Source organism: Periophthalmus magnuspinnatus, chromosome 2 (genome assembly GCF_009829125.3).
Source record: "Periophthalmus magnuspinnatus isolate fPerMag1 chromosome 2, fPerMag1.2.pri, whole genome shotgun sequence".
Taxonomy (NCBI): Eukaryota; Metazoa; Chordata; class Actinopteri; order Gobiiformes; family Gobiidae; genus Periophthalmus; species Periophthalmus magnuspinnatus.
The window spans coordinates 4,469,914-4,488,187 of record NC_047127.1 but is presented as its reverse complement, the minus strand read 5'-3'; the positions used below and the strand labels follow the sequence as shown (position 1 = coordinate 4,488,187).

Sequence of the window (18,274 nt, the reverse complement as noted above, 5' to 3'; positions counted from 1 at the left end):
GTGGAATCATCAACAACATCACCAACTTGGTCGCTGATATGCCCGCCACTAAAATAAGTCACGCACCGTCCCTTTAAGAAAACCCCTACATGTACACTGCCTTTAATGATATGATTTATGACTTCCCCTTTTCTCATGCCCCCGTCTCGTGATCAATGGCGTCCAGTGAGAGCGCTGGATCGATTCATAATTGAATAGCTTTAAGTCATGAGGCGGAGGAGGCCGGGGTTCAAAGGTCACGGGGTTAAATACACATGATTAATCAGCCTCTCTTTTCATTTACATATTTATGGAACAGTGCCAGGAGCTGTGTTTTCTCATTCTCTCTGATGTTCCAAGTGCAAAACGCTCTTTGATTACTGTTTGTTTGTAGTGAAGGACGTTGTTCCGCCGTGGTTATGTTCACAGTTCTGCCTCAGTGTCGTAGCAAAGACAATATTTGGCGTTTTCGCGTGTAATTGGTACGATCGCGTTGTGTAGTAGAGAGTGCAGACGCTCGCCAAGGCGTTGTAGCAAGGGCAGGGTCAAGGTCAACGTTATTTATGTAGCGTCAGAGGTGGGTTCAGTAGGGAAATATTGTACTTATGTAAGAGTAACGTTACTTCAAAATGATGTTACGCATGTAGAAGTGCAACGTAGTGGTCTAGGAGTAAAAAAGTATTTGGAAAAACTACGACTGGAGCAAGAGTAAGTTAAAGAGTAACAGCAGCATCTGATTTATAATTTGATGTTGATGTAATGTGAAGGACAAAATGTGAAATATTGTCCAAAATGTGGTATTTTCAAACTAAAACTAAATCACAGTCATTTCATATTGTCGACATAAAGCTCAAGTCACTTTAAACTTACTCAGAGGGAAGAGAAACTACAACTTTTACTCGAGTAAGAGTACTGCTACTACAATAATATTACTCACGTAGGAGTAAAAGTTTGCTCTGAAAAGTTTCTTCAAAAAGTTACTCAAGTAAATGTAACTGAGTAAATGTAACTACACAGCTCTGTTTAACTTGTAAAGACATTCAAATGAGGAAATTCAATAAAGAAATGTCTTTTTTTTTCGTACTTTTAGCCTTTACACTTTAAAAAAATGTTTTTGTTCATTGGTTTTCTTGTAACATTTTTAAACGATATTGGTTAAAATGGATCGATGTTAAAGCAGACCTATTACGCCAAATCTTTTTCGGACTTTTTCAGCGCTTTTAACCATGTTCTAGTTGTTTCCTTCTCATTTCACATCTTAAAGTTGTATTTGTAGCGACTCACGTTTGAGTAATCTTTAATCGCTTAGTTTCAAGACGCCATTTTGCAGATGAACTCCCGTTTTCACCTCCACCTGTAGACGCCCACTGCTGTGTAATTACGTCGTTCTCCAGTTTTATTCACCACAGCAGCGTCACATAGTCATTCTGATCCAAACAAAAAACAGTCCCCAACTTGCTAGCATGATGTGCAGCTAGCCATCGAAGGAACCGACAACTTCGTAACTGTTTGCTGTGACGACGTTTACAATCGACTTCAGCTCTCATTTGGCGTTGGAAATCAGCGGACATCGTTTTAGATCGTCATTACGACTTAAAATGTCCAAATTATGACATAACGATCAATGGATGTCATAGATTATAACTGTACAGACACAAGAACAATAGGTCTTCTTAAAAAAACTGTAAATCATAAGGACAGCATTGGATTTTCTACGGCGCTGTTTGCGTAAAATCCAGTTATTCTGAAGCGATATCTTGGACCCTTTCTCGCCGTAGTACTTAACGTTTGATGTAATCCCATACCGTTTGCGATCGTCTTACACCTCGGCTCCCTGTTCTTACCCGGTCATTAGCGTACACTTGTTCGCCGCTGAACGAGCTAGTTCAAAATAACACGCTCTCCATATTTCCCGGGCGTTTCCTCCCGTCTAAACCCTATGATTCAGAACCGTGCTACTTGACATATATTGCAGGCTCGTTTCTGTTTTTCTTCCCAACGATAAAAATGTTTATTACCATTTTTACTATAATGTTATTCTTTCCTATCCACTTTCATTGGATCGTTCGGCGGGTCGCTGTATTCATCCATTCTTTTTCACAATGCATTTTTATCAGTCTATCTGTTTAGGTTTAATAAAAAGCGCTACCGTGGAGATAAGACTACACATAAGCTATTTCCGCTTTATATTATTCCTCCAACACCTCAGGAATTGTGCTGTTACCATTCTACGGAAGCTGATACGGACAAATTTTCAATCAGATTTGCAATGCGTTTATACCGGCTTTCAATAGAGCTCCAAATGTATAGCGGCAGCATTTATAATACACTGCCGTCTCTCTACCGCCACCTGTAGCGCAGCTGGATAACGCGTCTGTCTTCAGAGAATTGTCACGTAATAAACTCAATCTTTCCCGCCGTTATTGACTGACTCCGAGCTGCTCTAGAACGTTGTAGATCAAATTAGCGTCCATTAGGTTTGTAGTTAGCATGTGCGCGCGAGAGGCTAATCAGATATGAGCTAGCAACGTATCCGGGAGGCTGTCCTAAATGCGACTGTCAGTTTTGATTGAGTGGACAATGAGTGCAATGCTAGGCTAATGCTAACTGATTACATAGCAATTACGCAGGCTTTTGCAACGATGTGAGTACAGATATTGAGACGCTATTGTTGCTAGCTGCTAGTTGGAAGTTAGGCTAATTGTTGTTGAAGAGGATGTCCACAGAAAGCTGCATATTTAAGACAAAATATATGTAATTTGACAAAGGCTGTTTATGGCACGTTCTGTTTATGCTTGAAAAACTTTTTTTTTTTTTACTTTGAAAAAATTACGATTTAAACTTTAAATCGTCAAGTTTTTTTTTTTTAGGGTGTCAGGGGTGTCAAACTCAATTTCACTGAGGGCCACATCAGCAAAATGGTTGCTCTCAAATTTGCATAGATGTAAAAAATATGACTGTGTAACTGTATCTCCTGATAAACTGACATACGCAGTCATACGTTTTAATTTACATGGTCGCGGGCCACATAAAATGAAGTGGCGGGCCGCATTTGGCCCCCGGACCTTGAGTTTAACATGTGATTTAAAGTAATAAATTCATATATCGTTGTCAACTTGTTAGGAATTTCAATGCCCCTGAAGATAAGGAAGTGCAAATGATCAGTAAAAATCATATGCTACTCAATTAAGCTAACGTTATTTATTTTTATAAATATAAATACTTTTAGCTTACTTGAGTAGCATACGATTTTTAAGGATCATGTGTGCACCTCCTTATCTTCAGCAGCATTGAAATTCCTATAGACAAGGAAGTGCACACATGATCCGTAAAAAAAATAAAAATAAGTGAAATGTGCTTTAAGTGAACCGGATACATGTGCTCGAAAAAAATAAAAAAATAAAAAAAAGTAAGCTAACGTTACCTTCAAACTGGCAAAAAATAGGTCAAAAAACACAATGTTCATATGATATTATTGACTAGGATATATGTAGCTTTAACCAATTTTCAGTTGCACATAGTTGGACGAGTAGTTTGTCCACTGACCAGAAGGTTGGCAGTTCGAATCCCGCGCTCGACGGAAACATCATTGGTCGAGCGTTTAAATCCAATGACCCACAGGTTGGCGGCGCAGTTCTGGCTCCGCTATATAAGAATTTGACCATTTACATACTTAAGTAATATTATTTTAGTGCAAATATAGAATTTGTTCAAAAAGTTACGTAATGCAGTACTACCCACCTCTGAGTATTAGCACATAAGGCTTGGATATAAGGTTTGTTTTTGTGCCAATTGCTATAAGGTTTAGCTTTAGCGCATGTTTGAATATGCTACTCTTCCTTGCTGAGTTTCATACCATTTGCAAACTAGCTAGCAAATATCTGTTTACATTGCGGTACGGCGAAAGCAGGAGTGAATTACTAATCCCCGAGTCTATAAGATTGCTGCTGTTGTTTGTATGGACTGTCTCGATTCATTTTCTAACACTTCTATAGGCAGAAAGAAAACCAGGCATTGTGAAATGTGACTGACAAGCTAGTCGCAAACACGCCGCGCCGCTAATGGGAAAAAGCTATCAACAAAATCTTCCCCGCTCCTCTGTAGTTCGAAAAAAACCCAAAACATAAATCGTTCTTTCAAGCTCCACAATCCTCTTTTGTATAGAATAATATTAGCATGCTAGCATCGCATCTGACAGGGTTAGCAAACGGCGGTAAATCACAATAGGAATGGGATTAATGTATACGGAATTGAGTCCCGTCGCCAAAGAAGCTTACGAGTGCGTTTTGGATGTTGGGATGTGCAATTAACACGGGGCTAATACTGGAAAACCGACGCGCTATGAGGCTATGCTAACTACTTTTCTCTTGTGTTTTTGTCCACAGCGGCCCTGCAGGTGTCCATATCCTTAAACAAAGTGGAGCTGAGTGTGGGAGAATCCAAGTTCTTCATCTGCACAGGTACGTTTTTATCGTAATAGATTTAAAAAATAGGATCGTGTTTTCTTACGCTCATCAGAAGGTTGTCGGTTCAACTGGCAGGTTTTAACAGCAGCGAAAAATATTCTGGCCCTTCGCTGGAAAACATCTAACAACTTGACTCCTAATCACTGGATCAATACCTTTCGTCATATCATTAACATGGAATTATCAGGAGCGAAAATGCATTTATCCAAAACAAAAACTCTCATTATGGAGTAAAACCTTATTAGAACTGGACAATCTCAAATAAACAAGATTCAATGATTTATAATAAGTGGAAGAGATTTTATAATTTAAATATACTGTAAATTAAAAGGTAAACCAAGAGCCTGTGAGGGGCCTTTAATTAATAAAATAATAATAATAATAATAAAAATAATAATGATAAAAATAATAATAATAATAATAATATAACAATACAAAAATAATAAGGATAAAATAATAATAATAATAATAATAATATAACAATACAAAAATAATAATGATAAAATAATAATAATAATAATAATATAACAATACAAAAATAATAATGATAAAATAATAATAATAATAATAATAATATAACAATACAAAAATAATAATGATAAAATAATAATAATAATAATAATATAACAATACAAAAATAATAATGATAAAATAATAATGATGATGTTATTATTTATTAATGATGATGGTAATGGTAATAATAAATGATAAATAAAAAAGAAAGGTGTATATATGTATAGTATGTATAGTACTGTATAGGTGTATATGACTACATACATAGTACAAGTATATATGTGTATATGTGTGGTTTATGGTATAGGTGTGTGTATATGTATGTATATATGCATGTGAGTTTGTATTTTGTATGTGTGTTTTGATCTTGTACATGTGGAGCCCAGGGAGAGGGGTAGAATATCACCACTTTTTGTGTGTGTGTGTGTGTGTGTGTGTGGTGTGTGTGTGTGTGTGTGTGTTATTATACAAACAATAAAAAATTTGATCACAAAAAACAGAAGGTTGGCAGTTCCAATCCCGCTCTCGACGTAAACATCATTGGTTGAACGGTCACATCTATCGACTCACAGGTTGGCGGTGCGATTCCAGCTCCCACAAACGAACACTATCGTTGTGTCCTTGGGCAAGGCACTTAACCCACCTCGCCCCCAGTGTCTGCGTACACTGGTGTATAAATGTGTGTGTGAACAGGTGAGTCATTCCTCGATGTAAAGCGCTTTGAGAGCCTTGAAGGTGGAAAAGCGCTGTATAAAAATGTGACTGTTTACCATATTACATCATGCAGTATAAGCAGGAATCTATGCTCAGCTTAATTTTTTTTTTTTTTTTTTTCATCTGTTGCTAATCCATCCGTTTAGTTCATACCTCAGAATCCTAAAGACATAATGGCACTTTGAGCAGCGTAAGATCATAAACGTACATCTAATTATACATACAGAATATACCACTTTAGAGCTTTGATTCAGATTAGATAAGCACGATACGCACAGATAGTAATATTGAAGTACAGGAACGTCATGAAGTAAAAATAGTACTGTACATTTATACGTATGTACAAGTTGACATCTGTGTAATCTCGGTCGTCCAGGTATGATCCATAGTAAAAGAAAATTTAAATCAGTCAACTGGACCAAAAGTTTGTAGGAGTATTACAATAAGATACTTTTTACTTTTAATTTACTACATTTGAGAGCACGTATCTGTACTTTCTACTCCACCACGTTTTTGAACAGAACTGACAAGTAAAAGTATTTTTTACTATTGTTCGAGACCAGCGGAAAAGGTTGCATTTTCATTATTTGAACAAACCAAAATATACAAATAAAAAGAGATGGAATAAAAAGATTGATTCGGTTGTTTCTGTTGAACAAAATTCAGCAAATTTTTTTATCAAAATCACTACATTTGAAGCTTCATTAGATCTAAAAAAAACCTGTGAAATACTTGTACTTTTTACTCTTTAAGTACATTTTTAATCGCTGCTTTAACACTTTTTTAGATTACACTTAGCAGATTTTTTCATTACGAGTACGTTTTGAGTACTTTTTGTTCCAGTATCTGTACTTTTACTTCAGCAACAAAGCGGAGTACTTCTTCCACCTCGGCTGAAGTACACGGCGAGCGTATGTCCCATGACCCTTCGTCCTCTTCACAGACGGCGCCGCGCTTCACTTTGCATGTTCGTATTTGTGTTCCTGTGCGGACGGTACCAGCGGGTCCCATCACAGGAGCCAGGGCCGGGTCACAGCAGGGGGTGAGGGGGTGAGGGGGCTCTGGCAGGCACCGGGCCCCCCTCACCCCCTCTCCCACATCTCTGCCCCCCCGCTGTCCCCCCTCTGCTGTCCTGCCAGCCCGCGCAGCACGACTCCACCACCAGGAGGAGTCGAGATGAGGGTCAAGTGAACGGGGGGAGGAGAGGAGTTTGAGTGAGAATCCAGTGGTTTTTAATTTTGTATTTCTTTTTTTTTTTACAGATTATAGAACAAAAAAAGAGTCAATAGTGTAGAATTTATTACATTTATGGAAGCTCTGATATGCAAATTTTAATGTTTATTATCCTGGTGATGATTTTACCTGTAGCAAAGTACTAAAAAGTACTACAATTACACCTGAACCTGCGTTGCCAGATCCTAAACCTGCAAATAGAAGACACATACACATTTTTCTTATTTTCAGTGAATAGTCAGGCTCTAGCACTGATTCCTGATTGGCTGCTGATTCTGGGGTTTAAGTGGTGACCGTTTAGATCAGAGCGAGTCGTTTTAGGTTTAAATCAACTGGATTTCAGCTTTGAAACTGGCAACACAAATCATTCTGCTTTCTGATTGGATGAACGTCGTGGGAACAAAAACAACTGTTCTATCAGGTCCATTGTGTTTGTAATTAGGAATAAAGTCAGAACTAAACTAAGTCTAGATCAGGACTAAAAGAGGACTAAGGCAAGACCAAACCAGGTCTAGATCAGGACTAAACGAGGACTAAGGAAAGACCAAACCAAGTCTACATCAGGACTAAACGAGGACTAAGGAAAGACCAAACCAGGTCTAGATCAGGACTAAACGAGGACTAAGGAAAGACCAAACCAAGTCTACATCAGGACTAAACGAGGACTAAGGAAAGACCAAACCAAGTCTAGATCAGGACTAAATGTCTAGATTAAAAGAGGACTAAGGCAAGACCAAACCAGGTCTAGATCAGGACTAAATGAGGACTAGGGCAAGACTAAACTGGGTCTAGGTCAGGACTAAAAGAGGACTAAGACAAGACGAAACCAAGTCTAGATCAGGACTAAAATGGACACAATTTAGGGTAAAAAGTGTTCAAAACCATAAAATCAAAATAAAAAAAAAATGTTAGAATGAATAGATGATGTTATAAACAGTACCATATTTCCCTTACTTCCTATTTATATATTATAATTTTTACTAATAATAGTCTACTTTTAATCTGGTAAGAATACAGAATAGATCCCCAGCATTTTGAAAACCTGTGATGTGCCTGTTCCATCCAAACTCTGTAAAGATCTTTCTAGGCCACCGTACCTAAGCTCCTCCTGCCTCACTCCTCACTCTACCCCTCTGTTCTCTCAGTGTAGACTTAGCCAGCTGGAGTGGGCTAAACCACAAAACCACGTAGAAACAAAACAAAAAAACAACAAAAAAAAAAGAAAAAGCGTTCGTCTTTATATGATTCAGACGTAAGTATGGATCGTCGGCCGGCATGGGCGGCCATTATTTCCGTGTTGAGCTATAGGAGTGGAAAGAAAGAAGGAGAAATCAATCCATTTGTTCGACGTGAAGCAGAAGTTTGCACAGAACAATCGGCAGCGCGTGGAAATGATGGAACGCCCCATTTTGTCCCAACAACAACTCCTTTATCTGGACCAGCTTGGTTAGACAAAGAAAGCAAAGCGTAACCCGAAACATATGATGATGTTTTCAAAGTCGTACCTGGTTTTCGCTTTCTTAAAAATGTGTAAAACAGAGCTAAAGTTATTCCACGTGTCCTAATTATTCACCACGATGAGCTTATAAGTAATTTTCACAACATTTAGAGGCCAAAGAGGCGTTTACCGTCGCACCCAGAAACTGTATCTATAAAAGGACACGGCTAACCTGCTAGCTGCCGCGTTCCAGCTCCGTCGACGCTGGCTCCAATTCACTTTCTATTGAAAAACGGCGCTGTCAGACTCTTCATTTTGGTCTTAAAATATCCGTATTAACCCGCTCTACGTTATCCTTCGCTATCGTGTCCGTAAATCAAGATATGAACATTAAAAACAGAGAAATCAAACACCTTCTTTCCTTGAGGTTGCTCCCGCTAGCGTTAGCAACAAGTTTGATTGACAGTGTTGCTAAGTGCGCGCTCCCTGCAAAATTAGCGGTGCGGGTGGGAAGGGGCGTTACCTTAAACAGCCTCACTCCTGATTGGCTCGTTGGTTGCTATGATACTCGTGGTCGAAATTCTAAATATGGAAATCGGCTCCAAATTTGCCGCTATAACTGCTAGCCTCGATTAGCTTCATTTGACTGGCTATAGCTGACGTCACACCAATGGGAATAACAACTAGCATGCTAATCCCAGCGTTACTTCCTGGTTCGCGGACAATAAAAAGGCTTTATAATTAGATGCAAACGGCAAACAATCGTCTCATTTTGACCTTTAGCAAGACAAACTGTAATTTACTACAGGATACAGCGTAAAAGTCATGCAATTTTGTAAACATTTTAATTAAAACATAAACTATAATACACAAATATGGCTGTCCTGTGCTTGCCAACACATTTACACTCCAGGGTTGTGCTCCAGTTTAGATTTAAGTCCTCCATCTCCAAGGTCCTAATAATCGTAAGTAACCAACGTTTTTATTCCCTCGTCCCATTTACAATCACGTTTTCCGTCTTTCAGATTAAAAGTATCCGAAGAATTCTTTTGACAAACCCTTGAACGAAAATGTGAGAGATAATGATTTTAGTGCAAACCTCTCAACAATGTTTCGTGCTCAAAGTCAGGACACATTAATGGAGTAAAACATACAAGACAACACACGTGAGGTCGTAATCATTATATCCACTTATCGTTCGGCGTTTGGAAGATGGAACACTAGTTTCCGAGGTTCACTATGTACCGTAACTACCTTTTGGTCGTACTAGATGGGGACGTTTTGTTATTTTTCTGTATTATGATAAGGTTTGGGGTGTAGAGGGGTGAATAATTACTGCTATTACTCACAGTGTCGATGCAAACTCATTACAGAAGTGCTTCATTCTGCCATTAATTTACTGCAGGTCAGGTTTATTAACAGTGCGGCTCATTTACAGAAGACGTTTTTTGGGATAATCCTGGTTTAGGGTTTTTGTGTCGGTTCTATAAATTTTAGTGTTAACGTTCTAGGGTTAGGTTTAGGGTTAGTGAGTTAGAGGTTTGGGTTACAGGGTAAGAGGTTAGGGTTAGATGTTAGGGTTATAGGGTTATAGGGTTAGGGTTAGTGGGTTAGGGTTTTTGTGTCGGTTCTATAAATTTCAGTGTTAAGGTTCTAGGGTTAGGTTTGGGTTATAGGGTAAGGGGTTATAGGGTTAGCGTTAGTGGGTTAGGTGTGAGGGTTATAGGATTCGGTTTAGGGGTTTGGGTTATAGGGTTATACGGTTAGGTTTAGGGTTAGTGGGTTAGGGTTAAGGGTTAGGATTATAGAGTTGGGGTTATAGGGTTAGAAGTTAGAGTTATAGGGTGGGGGTTTAGGGTTAGCAGTGGGGTTGGTGTTAAGGGTTAGGGTTATAGGGATAGGTTTAGGGTTAGTGGGTTAGAGGTTAGGGTTATAGTGTAAGGTGTTAGGGTTGTAGGGTTAGGAGTTAGGGTTATATGATTATAGGACTGGGGTATAGGATTAGCGGTTAGGGTTGGTGTCAGGGTTATAAGGTTAGGTTTCGTGGGTTAGTAGTTTAGGGGTTAGAGTTATAGGGTTAGGGTTATAAAGTCAGCAGTTAGGGTAGAGTTAGGGTTATAGAATTATAGGGTAAGGGTTGAGTTAAGGCTATAGGCTTGGTGTTAGAGTTATAGGGTTAGGGTTATAGAGTTGGGGTTATAGGGCTTGGGTTTAGGGTTACCGGTTAGGCGTTAGGGTTATAGGGTTAGTGGGTTAGGGGTTAGGCTTATAGGGTAAGTCATTAGGGTTATAGGATTAGGAGTTAAGGCTTTAGGGTTATAGGACTGGGGTGTAGGGTTAGCGATTAGGGTTGGTGTTAGGAGTTAGGCTTATAGGGTTAGGGTTAGGTTTAGGTTTAGTGGGTTAGTAGATTAGAGGTTAGAGTTATGGGGTTAGGGATTAGGGTTATAGGGTCAGCAGTTAGGGTAGAGTTAAGGTCATGAGGTTAGGGTTATAGGTTTGGCTAGGCTTGGTGTTAGTTATAGGGTCAGGGTTAGTGGCTTAGGGTTATAGGACTGGGGGTTAGGGTTGGTGTTAGAGGTTTGGGTTATAGGGTTAGGTTTAGGGTTAGTAGCTTAGAGTTGGAGTTATAGGGTTAGGGTTATAGGGTTAATGTCACAGTGTATAATTCGAACCCAGAAGCAGACAACGGAAAAAAGAACTCCAAAATGTTTTTATTGAAGACGGGCTGAGGTCGGGGGCCATAGACCGATGGATGGGAACCAGACGAGAGGGAAACTGAACAAGTCCTGTAAGTAGCAGACAGGCAGGGAGCAGGTGAGTATCTGGCAGACGGTCCTGGACAAACAGAGAGGTGTGAGCAAAAAAAATCCAAAAATCCATCACGATCAGGAGCCAAAAAGCGATACTGGCAACAAACAAACTGGCAACGGGTAGTAGAGCTGCTGAGCGTCTTATACTGCGGTAACTGGTGACTGTTGTTGGCTGCGCTGCTCTGGTGCAGGCGGAGCTGCCACGCCCAGGTGGGTGGAGTCACACAACACACAGAAAGAGAAGGGAGAGAAAACAAGAGGCCATGCTGCAGACTGTGACAGCTGGGGTTATAGGGTTAGGGTTAGGGTGGAATTAGGGTCATAGGCTTAGGGTTAAGGATATAGGATTATAGGGTTATAGGTTGAGGGTTAAGGGTTATAGGGTTAGGGAAAGGTTTAGGGTTGTATGGTTAGGGTTAAGGGTTATAGGGTTAGGTTAGTTTTAGGGTTATAGTGTATGGGTTAGGGTTATAATGTTAGTGTTAAGGGTTATAGGGTTAGGGTAACAGTGAGGGTTATAGGGGGGGTGAAGGGTTCTAAGGTTAGGGTTAACGATTTTAGGGTTAAGCGTGATAGGGTTAGGGTTATAGGATAAGGTTTATAGGGTTAGAATGAGCGGGTTATGGTTATTCAATATGTTTTCATCATAAATACTTCAAAATGTGTCATCGTGCCAGGCCTAATAATCCATCTTGGGTTTCCTCATTTAAAATCTCAAAATCCTGTCTGAATTCTTTGTTAGTAACGAGACACGAGGCAGCAGATGCACAGCAGTTGTGTTTGGACCGGGGACAGATTTGGTGGACATTTGTTGGCTCATATTGTCCGCATTGATGAGTCCAGATGAAGTTTACTGTTTTAATGCCGTACATTTGTGCCTAGGGAGTCTATAGAGTGTCTGTCTGTTTTCAATGTATGCAATTAGCCATATGCTGCTGGAGCATTTAATCAACTACAGACATATTGGTAGACATCATGGATAATGCGAAGATCCAAATATGTGTAGGATTTATTTAAATGCTGCTGCCGAAAACACACACAGAAATGATTAATAGATTTTTTTTTAATTATGCTAAATCATTTTTTTTTTTAGAGTTTTTAAGACCTAACCCAAACCCTATCTCCGTTTCCACCGTCCCTGGTACATGCCCACTGCTCTTGACTTACTTCTTTCTCCAGTTTTATTGTCTTAATCTGTGATACACGTAGGATTCTGCAGCGTTGCGTAGTCATTTTGGTACAAATGAAAAAAAAATCTGCTGCTCGCTTTGGCGCTTTCTTTCTTGTTATTTTTTTTTTTTTTGACCGCTTTTAATACCACTTTGTTCACTATAGCCTATAGCACAACACCTCTCCATGCTGATCTTATTTCTTTGCCTTAAATATTCCACAGTATGGCATTAAACGTCTTGCATTTATTTATTTTTTTGTGATCAAATTGTTATTCAAGTATTGTTCTCAATTGCAGCTATACATGGGCATATACACAGAGTAGAAAAATTAGCTAGTAATATTAGTAATAATAATAGTAAATAATAATAATAAAAATACAATAAAGACAAAATAAATACAAAATAAACAGAAATAAGACAATATAATAATAATAATAATAATAATAATAATAATAATAATAATAATAGTAAATAATATAAAATGTAAAATAATAAAAAATAATCCCGTCCAGGTTTGAATTTGTTCCATACTGTAATCACAAATTTCTTCGATCAAAAGACATCTGCAGAAATTGCATTATACATAGTCATTATGTACTATACATAAAAAGTAACTGAGTGTACACATATTATGTATCTCTCATGAATACACAGTTTGACAGAACCATCCACATAGTGCAAATAAAACAAAAAACAGATACATATATTCAGACATCTTGCATTTATTTAAGTACATGTGTTTTTATGGCAATGTAAATCCACTGGAAAAACTTGCATTATGACAGTGAGCATGCTTGCCTCTCCACAGATCTTACCTGTAATGTGTACCTTGGCCTGGTAGTGTCGCCTGCTTGTCTCCATGACGATAAGTTTGGAATATTGTAGTCAAAGCAATAACATATGCACCCAAGCAGGTCTACCAGAAAAGTCGTACAGTGAATTTATAATATATTTGAATTCCGCAGCTGCAAAATCCGACTCTTGCTCAAAAGCGATCGTGTTTCTATAGGTAACTCCTGCCTATTCCCATCGGTCTACTCCTATACGCCATATACTTTGATAGAATGTCAACTACTTCCTCCATTTTACATCTTTTCATAGCAGTGAACCCAGCGTGTTCGGTCATGTTATAGCTACATGGGGAGCACTGGCCCTTTAAGTGAACCAGAACAAGCTGCGTATGTGTGTGTGTGTGCGTGTTTGTGTCTTGTGTGTGTCTTGCGTGTGTGTGTTTACCTCCCTTTAGATTACTATGGCAGACCTCCAGATCTACCGCAGCAGATCCAAAAGGCTGGCCAGGCTTTCTGCGCAGTGTGCCCTTTCTTCAACTGATCTAACAAGGCTGAAGGGGGCTTAGCTCGGGCCGACGCAACCTAGCTTGCCCCTATACGCTTCCATAGGCGGTATATACGTATTTGATGATAATAAAGATGAACATACTAAGCAGTAGAGGTGCCAAAATTGTAGTTAAGTAGGAGTACTGTCACTGTTACTCAAATAGAAGTACAAACTAGTGACTCAAGTAAAAGTATTTGGCGAGAACAGTACTCCAGCACTGAGAAACGTTTGGATATAACAGCTGATATAGTTATAAATTTGCGTAATTTGACAAAACGTTAAATTTACCTCCTACAGAGAGTACACCATAAAAATTTAATATCTAAAAGCAAGATCAAATGTTGCAAATTAACATATTCAACCAACAGTTTTAGTCGCTTACTATTTCGGTTGGAAGAGATAGTGGGAATAAAAGTAGTGCTACGTCAATAAAAACATTACTTTGGGAAAATATGGTTTAATTTCATAAAAACAAACGACGTGATGGCTTAATCAATGATGTTTTCACGTTAAGAGTGGGATTTGAACCGCCAACCTTCGCATAAATGGACACTCGACCGACTAAGCTACTGTCGCCCAAATGACTCGGATACTGCTGAACACTTACAGCCAAAATACTTCTTGTGTTCGGTGACTATTTTCAGAGGATTGAGTATTATTATTATCAGTCGGCCATAATGTAAAGTCTAATCAGCGACTGTACCTGAATTCATGGCGCGGAGTGGCTCATTTGCCCTTCATATCCCGCTCCCTCCTGACCAGAATCCATTAGAGCTATGGGACCCTGGTTCAGAGCTGGTGAGAATTAGACCGGGGCCCTTAGATCATTTTCACGTTCCAACTGGCCTTATCAACCTGCGCGCCACAAAAGCCCCATTATGGAACAAGTGTATTAAAAGGTCACGAGAAATGTTCAACTTTTGCTTGGTCCCGTACCCATGTATCTGAGCATTTTTTTCCTCGCCCCTGTACAGATATATTATATAAGCAGGTCATGAAGTCAAAATAAGTGCTGTTTGCATCTAATTACAAAGCGTTTTATCGTCTGAGACTCAGGAAGTGCGTGTTAGCATGCTTAACTCTATAGCGTCGGATGATATCGCCGCAGATAGACTCGCGGTTGCGGACTTTCCATTACCGTAACTTCGCAACCGATTGTGCGATCATGTAAATTCAAACGGCGTCTCAAAGCAGAGGCACGGGGCTCTTTAAATATGTTACTGTCGTTACGGTAAAGTGCTGACGTTGTCCCTGCGAAGACGACCAATCGGAGCCAACCAAAGGAAAAATAAGGATGGATATGTAAAATAAAGGTAGTTGTGTGAAAAAAGGCAAAAGTACATGCAGATACTTCCTTTAACGTGATTTTTATTGGTAAAACAAGTAAAAAAAAAAGTCTAAACGAGCTATACTGATCTATATTTGAGATGCACAATTGGTTGCGGAGTGACGGTAATAGAAAGTCCGCAACCGCGAGTCCATCGGCGGCGATAGCATCCGACGCTATAGGGTTAATGGCGCACGGTCACGTTTTTATACAGCGTTTTTCCAAGTTCTAGACACTCAAAGCACTTTACGTCATCCATTCAAACACATTCAGACACTGGGGGCGAGGTGGGTTAAGTGTCTTGCCCAAGGACACAATGACATGATGAATCTGTGGGAGCTGGAATCGCACCGCCAACCTGTGGGTCAATAAATCCGACCGCTTTACCAATGATGTTTAAGTCAAGAGCGAAATTTGAAGCGCCAACCTTCAAATCTATAGACAAACACTCTACCAACTGAGTTACTGTCGCCATGCTAGCTGTCGTTAGCTTTACCGTCGACGCAAAACTCCGCACTGGTCTCTATTATCTCGAAAAGTCCTTGAAAACCCATCGTGGTGAGTAATTAGCTTGTTCAGAATGCTTAAGATAAGTGAGGGATAACTTTGACCGGTTACACAAACGGTTCGCAGTGGTTCGTTTCGTTTCAGCCAATCCGCGCACAGCTGCCAAAACGTCGCCTCCAACTTGATTCATGTTGTTATTTAATTAAAATAAGATAATACTCTTTTAATTGAATCACCAGAGCATGGTCATTTACAATAATTTGACAAGAGTGAAAAATAAGCCATCGCTAAGTGACATACTGCTGCTCATAAACGAAGACGGGAGTCAGCTCAGGTCAGTCTTCAAATTAAGACCACACTAAATATAAGTTACAAGTGCAAATAAACAGAGCTAAGACGAAGCTGTTGCTGTAGTAGTAGCAGCGGGTGTTTACTTCAAAATGCTACACAAAAACTTCTACTAGGACTATAACTTCATCAACTTATCAACTTTACTTCAACAAATCCTTATGCTGCTACTATAGGTTGTATATAGAAATGAACATAGCTAACCCGCTAGCCAACGAGTTCTAAATAAAAAGTGACAATGGGTGCGCTTCCAGCTCCATCGACTCTGGCTCCAGTTCACTTTCTGTTGAAAAACCGTCGCCCCACTCTCTGTAACTGCTGCTGTCACACTCGTCATTTTGGTGCTAAAATGTTTGTCTTAACCCGCTCTACATGATCCTGGTGTTTTAATTTCACTATTTCGTCCATAAATCAAGATATAAACATTAATAACAGACAAATCAAGCAGTTTCTTTCCCCGAAGTCGCTCCTACTAGCGTTAGCAACAGGTTTGATTGACAATATTGCTAATCGCCCGCAACGCTGGTCGAGCAGGGAGCGGGAAGGGGAGTTACTTTCAACCACCTTGTTCCGGATTGGCTCTTTGGTTGCTATGATACTCACAGTCGGAATACCAAATATGGAATTCAGCTCGAAATTTGGCGCTATAACTGCTAGCCTCGATGAGCATTTGACCGAAGACGAAGGTTATACGCTATCTTTTATACAGTTTATGGACGCAACATAGAAACTTCTGAGATATAATTACTTCAATCACAAGAACTTAACAAAAATGTGATTTGTTAAGTCAGAGTAGTACAGTGAAAATGTTGAAAATGCATGTATGTTTCATTTTATGCTCCTGAGACCTGGTGTCCTCATCTGTGGACAACACATTTTGGATTGTTTAGGCCACAGTGCAAATTTTTAGAAGAACAGCAACAAGAACATGTTAAATTTTGAATATTTCTAAGAGTTTAGAATATTAATTTTTTGGTTTATTTTTATTTTATTTTTTTATTTTATTATTTTTATTTAATTATTTTATTTTTATTTGTTTTTATTATTATTTTTATTGTATTTTTATTTTATGTTTTATTTACTTAATTTTTTATTATTTTATTTGATTAAAGCTCGGGTCTCAGGAGGTTAAATTACATTTTTGTGTTGAACCGACACTGCGCAACTTTCAGGAGAAGGCCTGTCAAATGCTCAGTTCAATGGCAATAGAAAGTTAAAACTATACGCTGGAACATTCTCCAGGGAGTTAGATCTGTTTTATGCTGTACTGATGCAACACTGATCTAAACAACAGCAGTCAGATCGTATGAATGGCCATTAGGGGGCACTACTTTCTTTTAGGCTAACGTAGGCTAATGTAGGCTAACGTAGGCTAACGTAGTGGGCTTCCTTATTCCCAGCTGACTGAAGAAAGTAGAATATAACACTTGAAACTATATGTAGAACACAATAGATGAACTTGAATGATAAGAAGACACTTTAGAACGGACGATAGGTCAAACTTGTATGTGTTTTATATTGTGTTGCATTGCATTGTGGGATGGGTCAAACGCAAAGGACCCATCCGACAAATATATACGTCATTTTTTTGTTGAATATTGATACAGGAACATTTAATACGAGATCATATGATGGTGTAAGTTTAAGGAATGATCGCATTTTGGCTGTTTTGTTTAAATAAATAAAATAAAATAAATAACTTAGGAGCGTTAGCTGCTTAAGTTAGCTTGTGATTGAAAGTGTTATTGTAGTATAACAGGGAAATTGTGTTACTGTACCTCGTATGTGTACACTGGTGTATGAATGTGTTGATGTAAAGTCCTTGAAGGTGCTATATATGACCAAAAATGTGTCAGGTTTGTGGAGATGCGAGCCCACTCCGAACACAGACACGTTTTTCAGTGCGATAAATTAACAAAAAGTGAAAAAACAGGCTTTTATTGTAACCTATTTTTAAAGTCGTGAAAGTAGTTACCATCCTCAGCTGAACTTTATCCGTTTGTACGAGCGTGCCGGGTATCAAGTCAATTCTTCAGCTGACAATACAAAAGAAGTTGGTGCATTATAATTGGCGTTCTTCCATTGCCGTCGTTCTTTTCACCTCGCGTCGGCTTGTTCCTGTGTTGTCATGTTAGTAGTCAGTCACTTTCAAAAGTTGTAATTTTGCACTTGAGCTAAGGTGACTTTTGAATAGTCAGCTTGTCATGTTCAAACTTTTATTGCCATGTTTGCTGCCAGTCGGTTGAAGTCAAAGAGTTTTCAGCAGCAAATAGAAAGCCGTTCAGATCGTTTTAGCGTTTTGAATTATTACTAATGGCAGCTTAAGCAGGTCTTCTGACAGTTGTGACATAGATTTGCATTTGGTTTTCACGAAGTTGCAGAGACACTTAGAGAGAGGCTGACTAGGGCAACGCTGTCTCGTCTAA

General features: G+C 39.0%; 1 protein-coding gene across 4 annotated transcripts in view; it reads left to right on the top strand.

Annotated features, from left to right (window-relative positions):
* The window catches only part of LOC117384024 (neural cell adhesion molecule 2-like), a 509,480-nt gene that overhangs the window by 321,061 nt on the left and 170,145 nt on the right, over positions 1 to 18,274 (top strand). For all 4 annotated transcript variants that reach the window (XM_033981298.2, XM_033981291.2, XM_055228525.1 and 1 more), the window contains exon 2: positions 4,365 to 4,439. In XM_033981298.2, the coding sequence (XP_033837189.1) occupies positions 4,365 to 4,439 (75 nt within the window). The remainder of the gene's footprint in view (positions 1 to 4,364; positions 4,440 to 18,274) is intronic.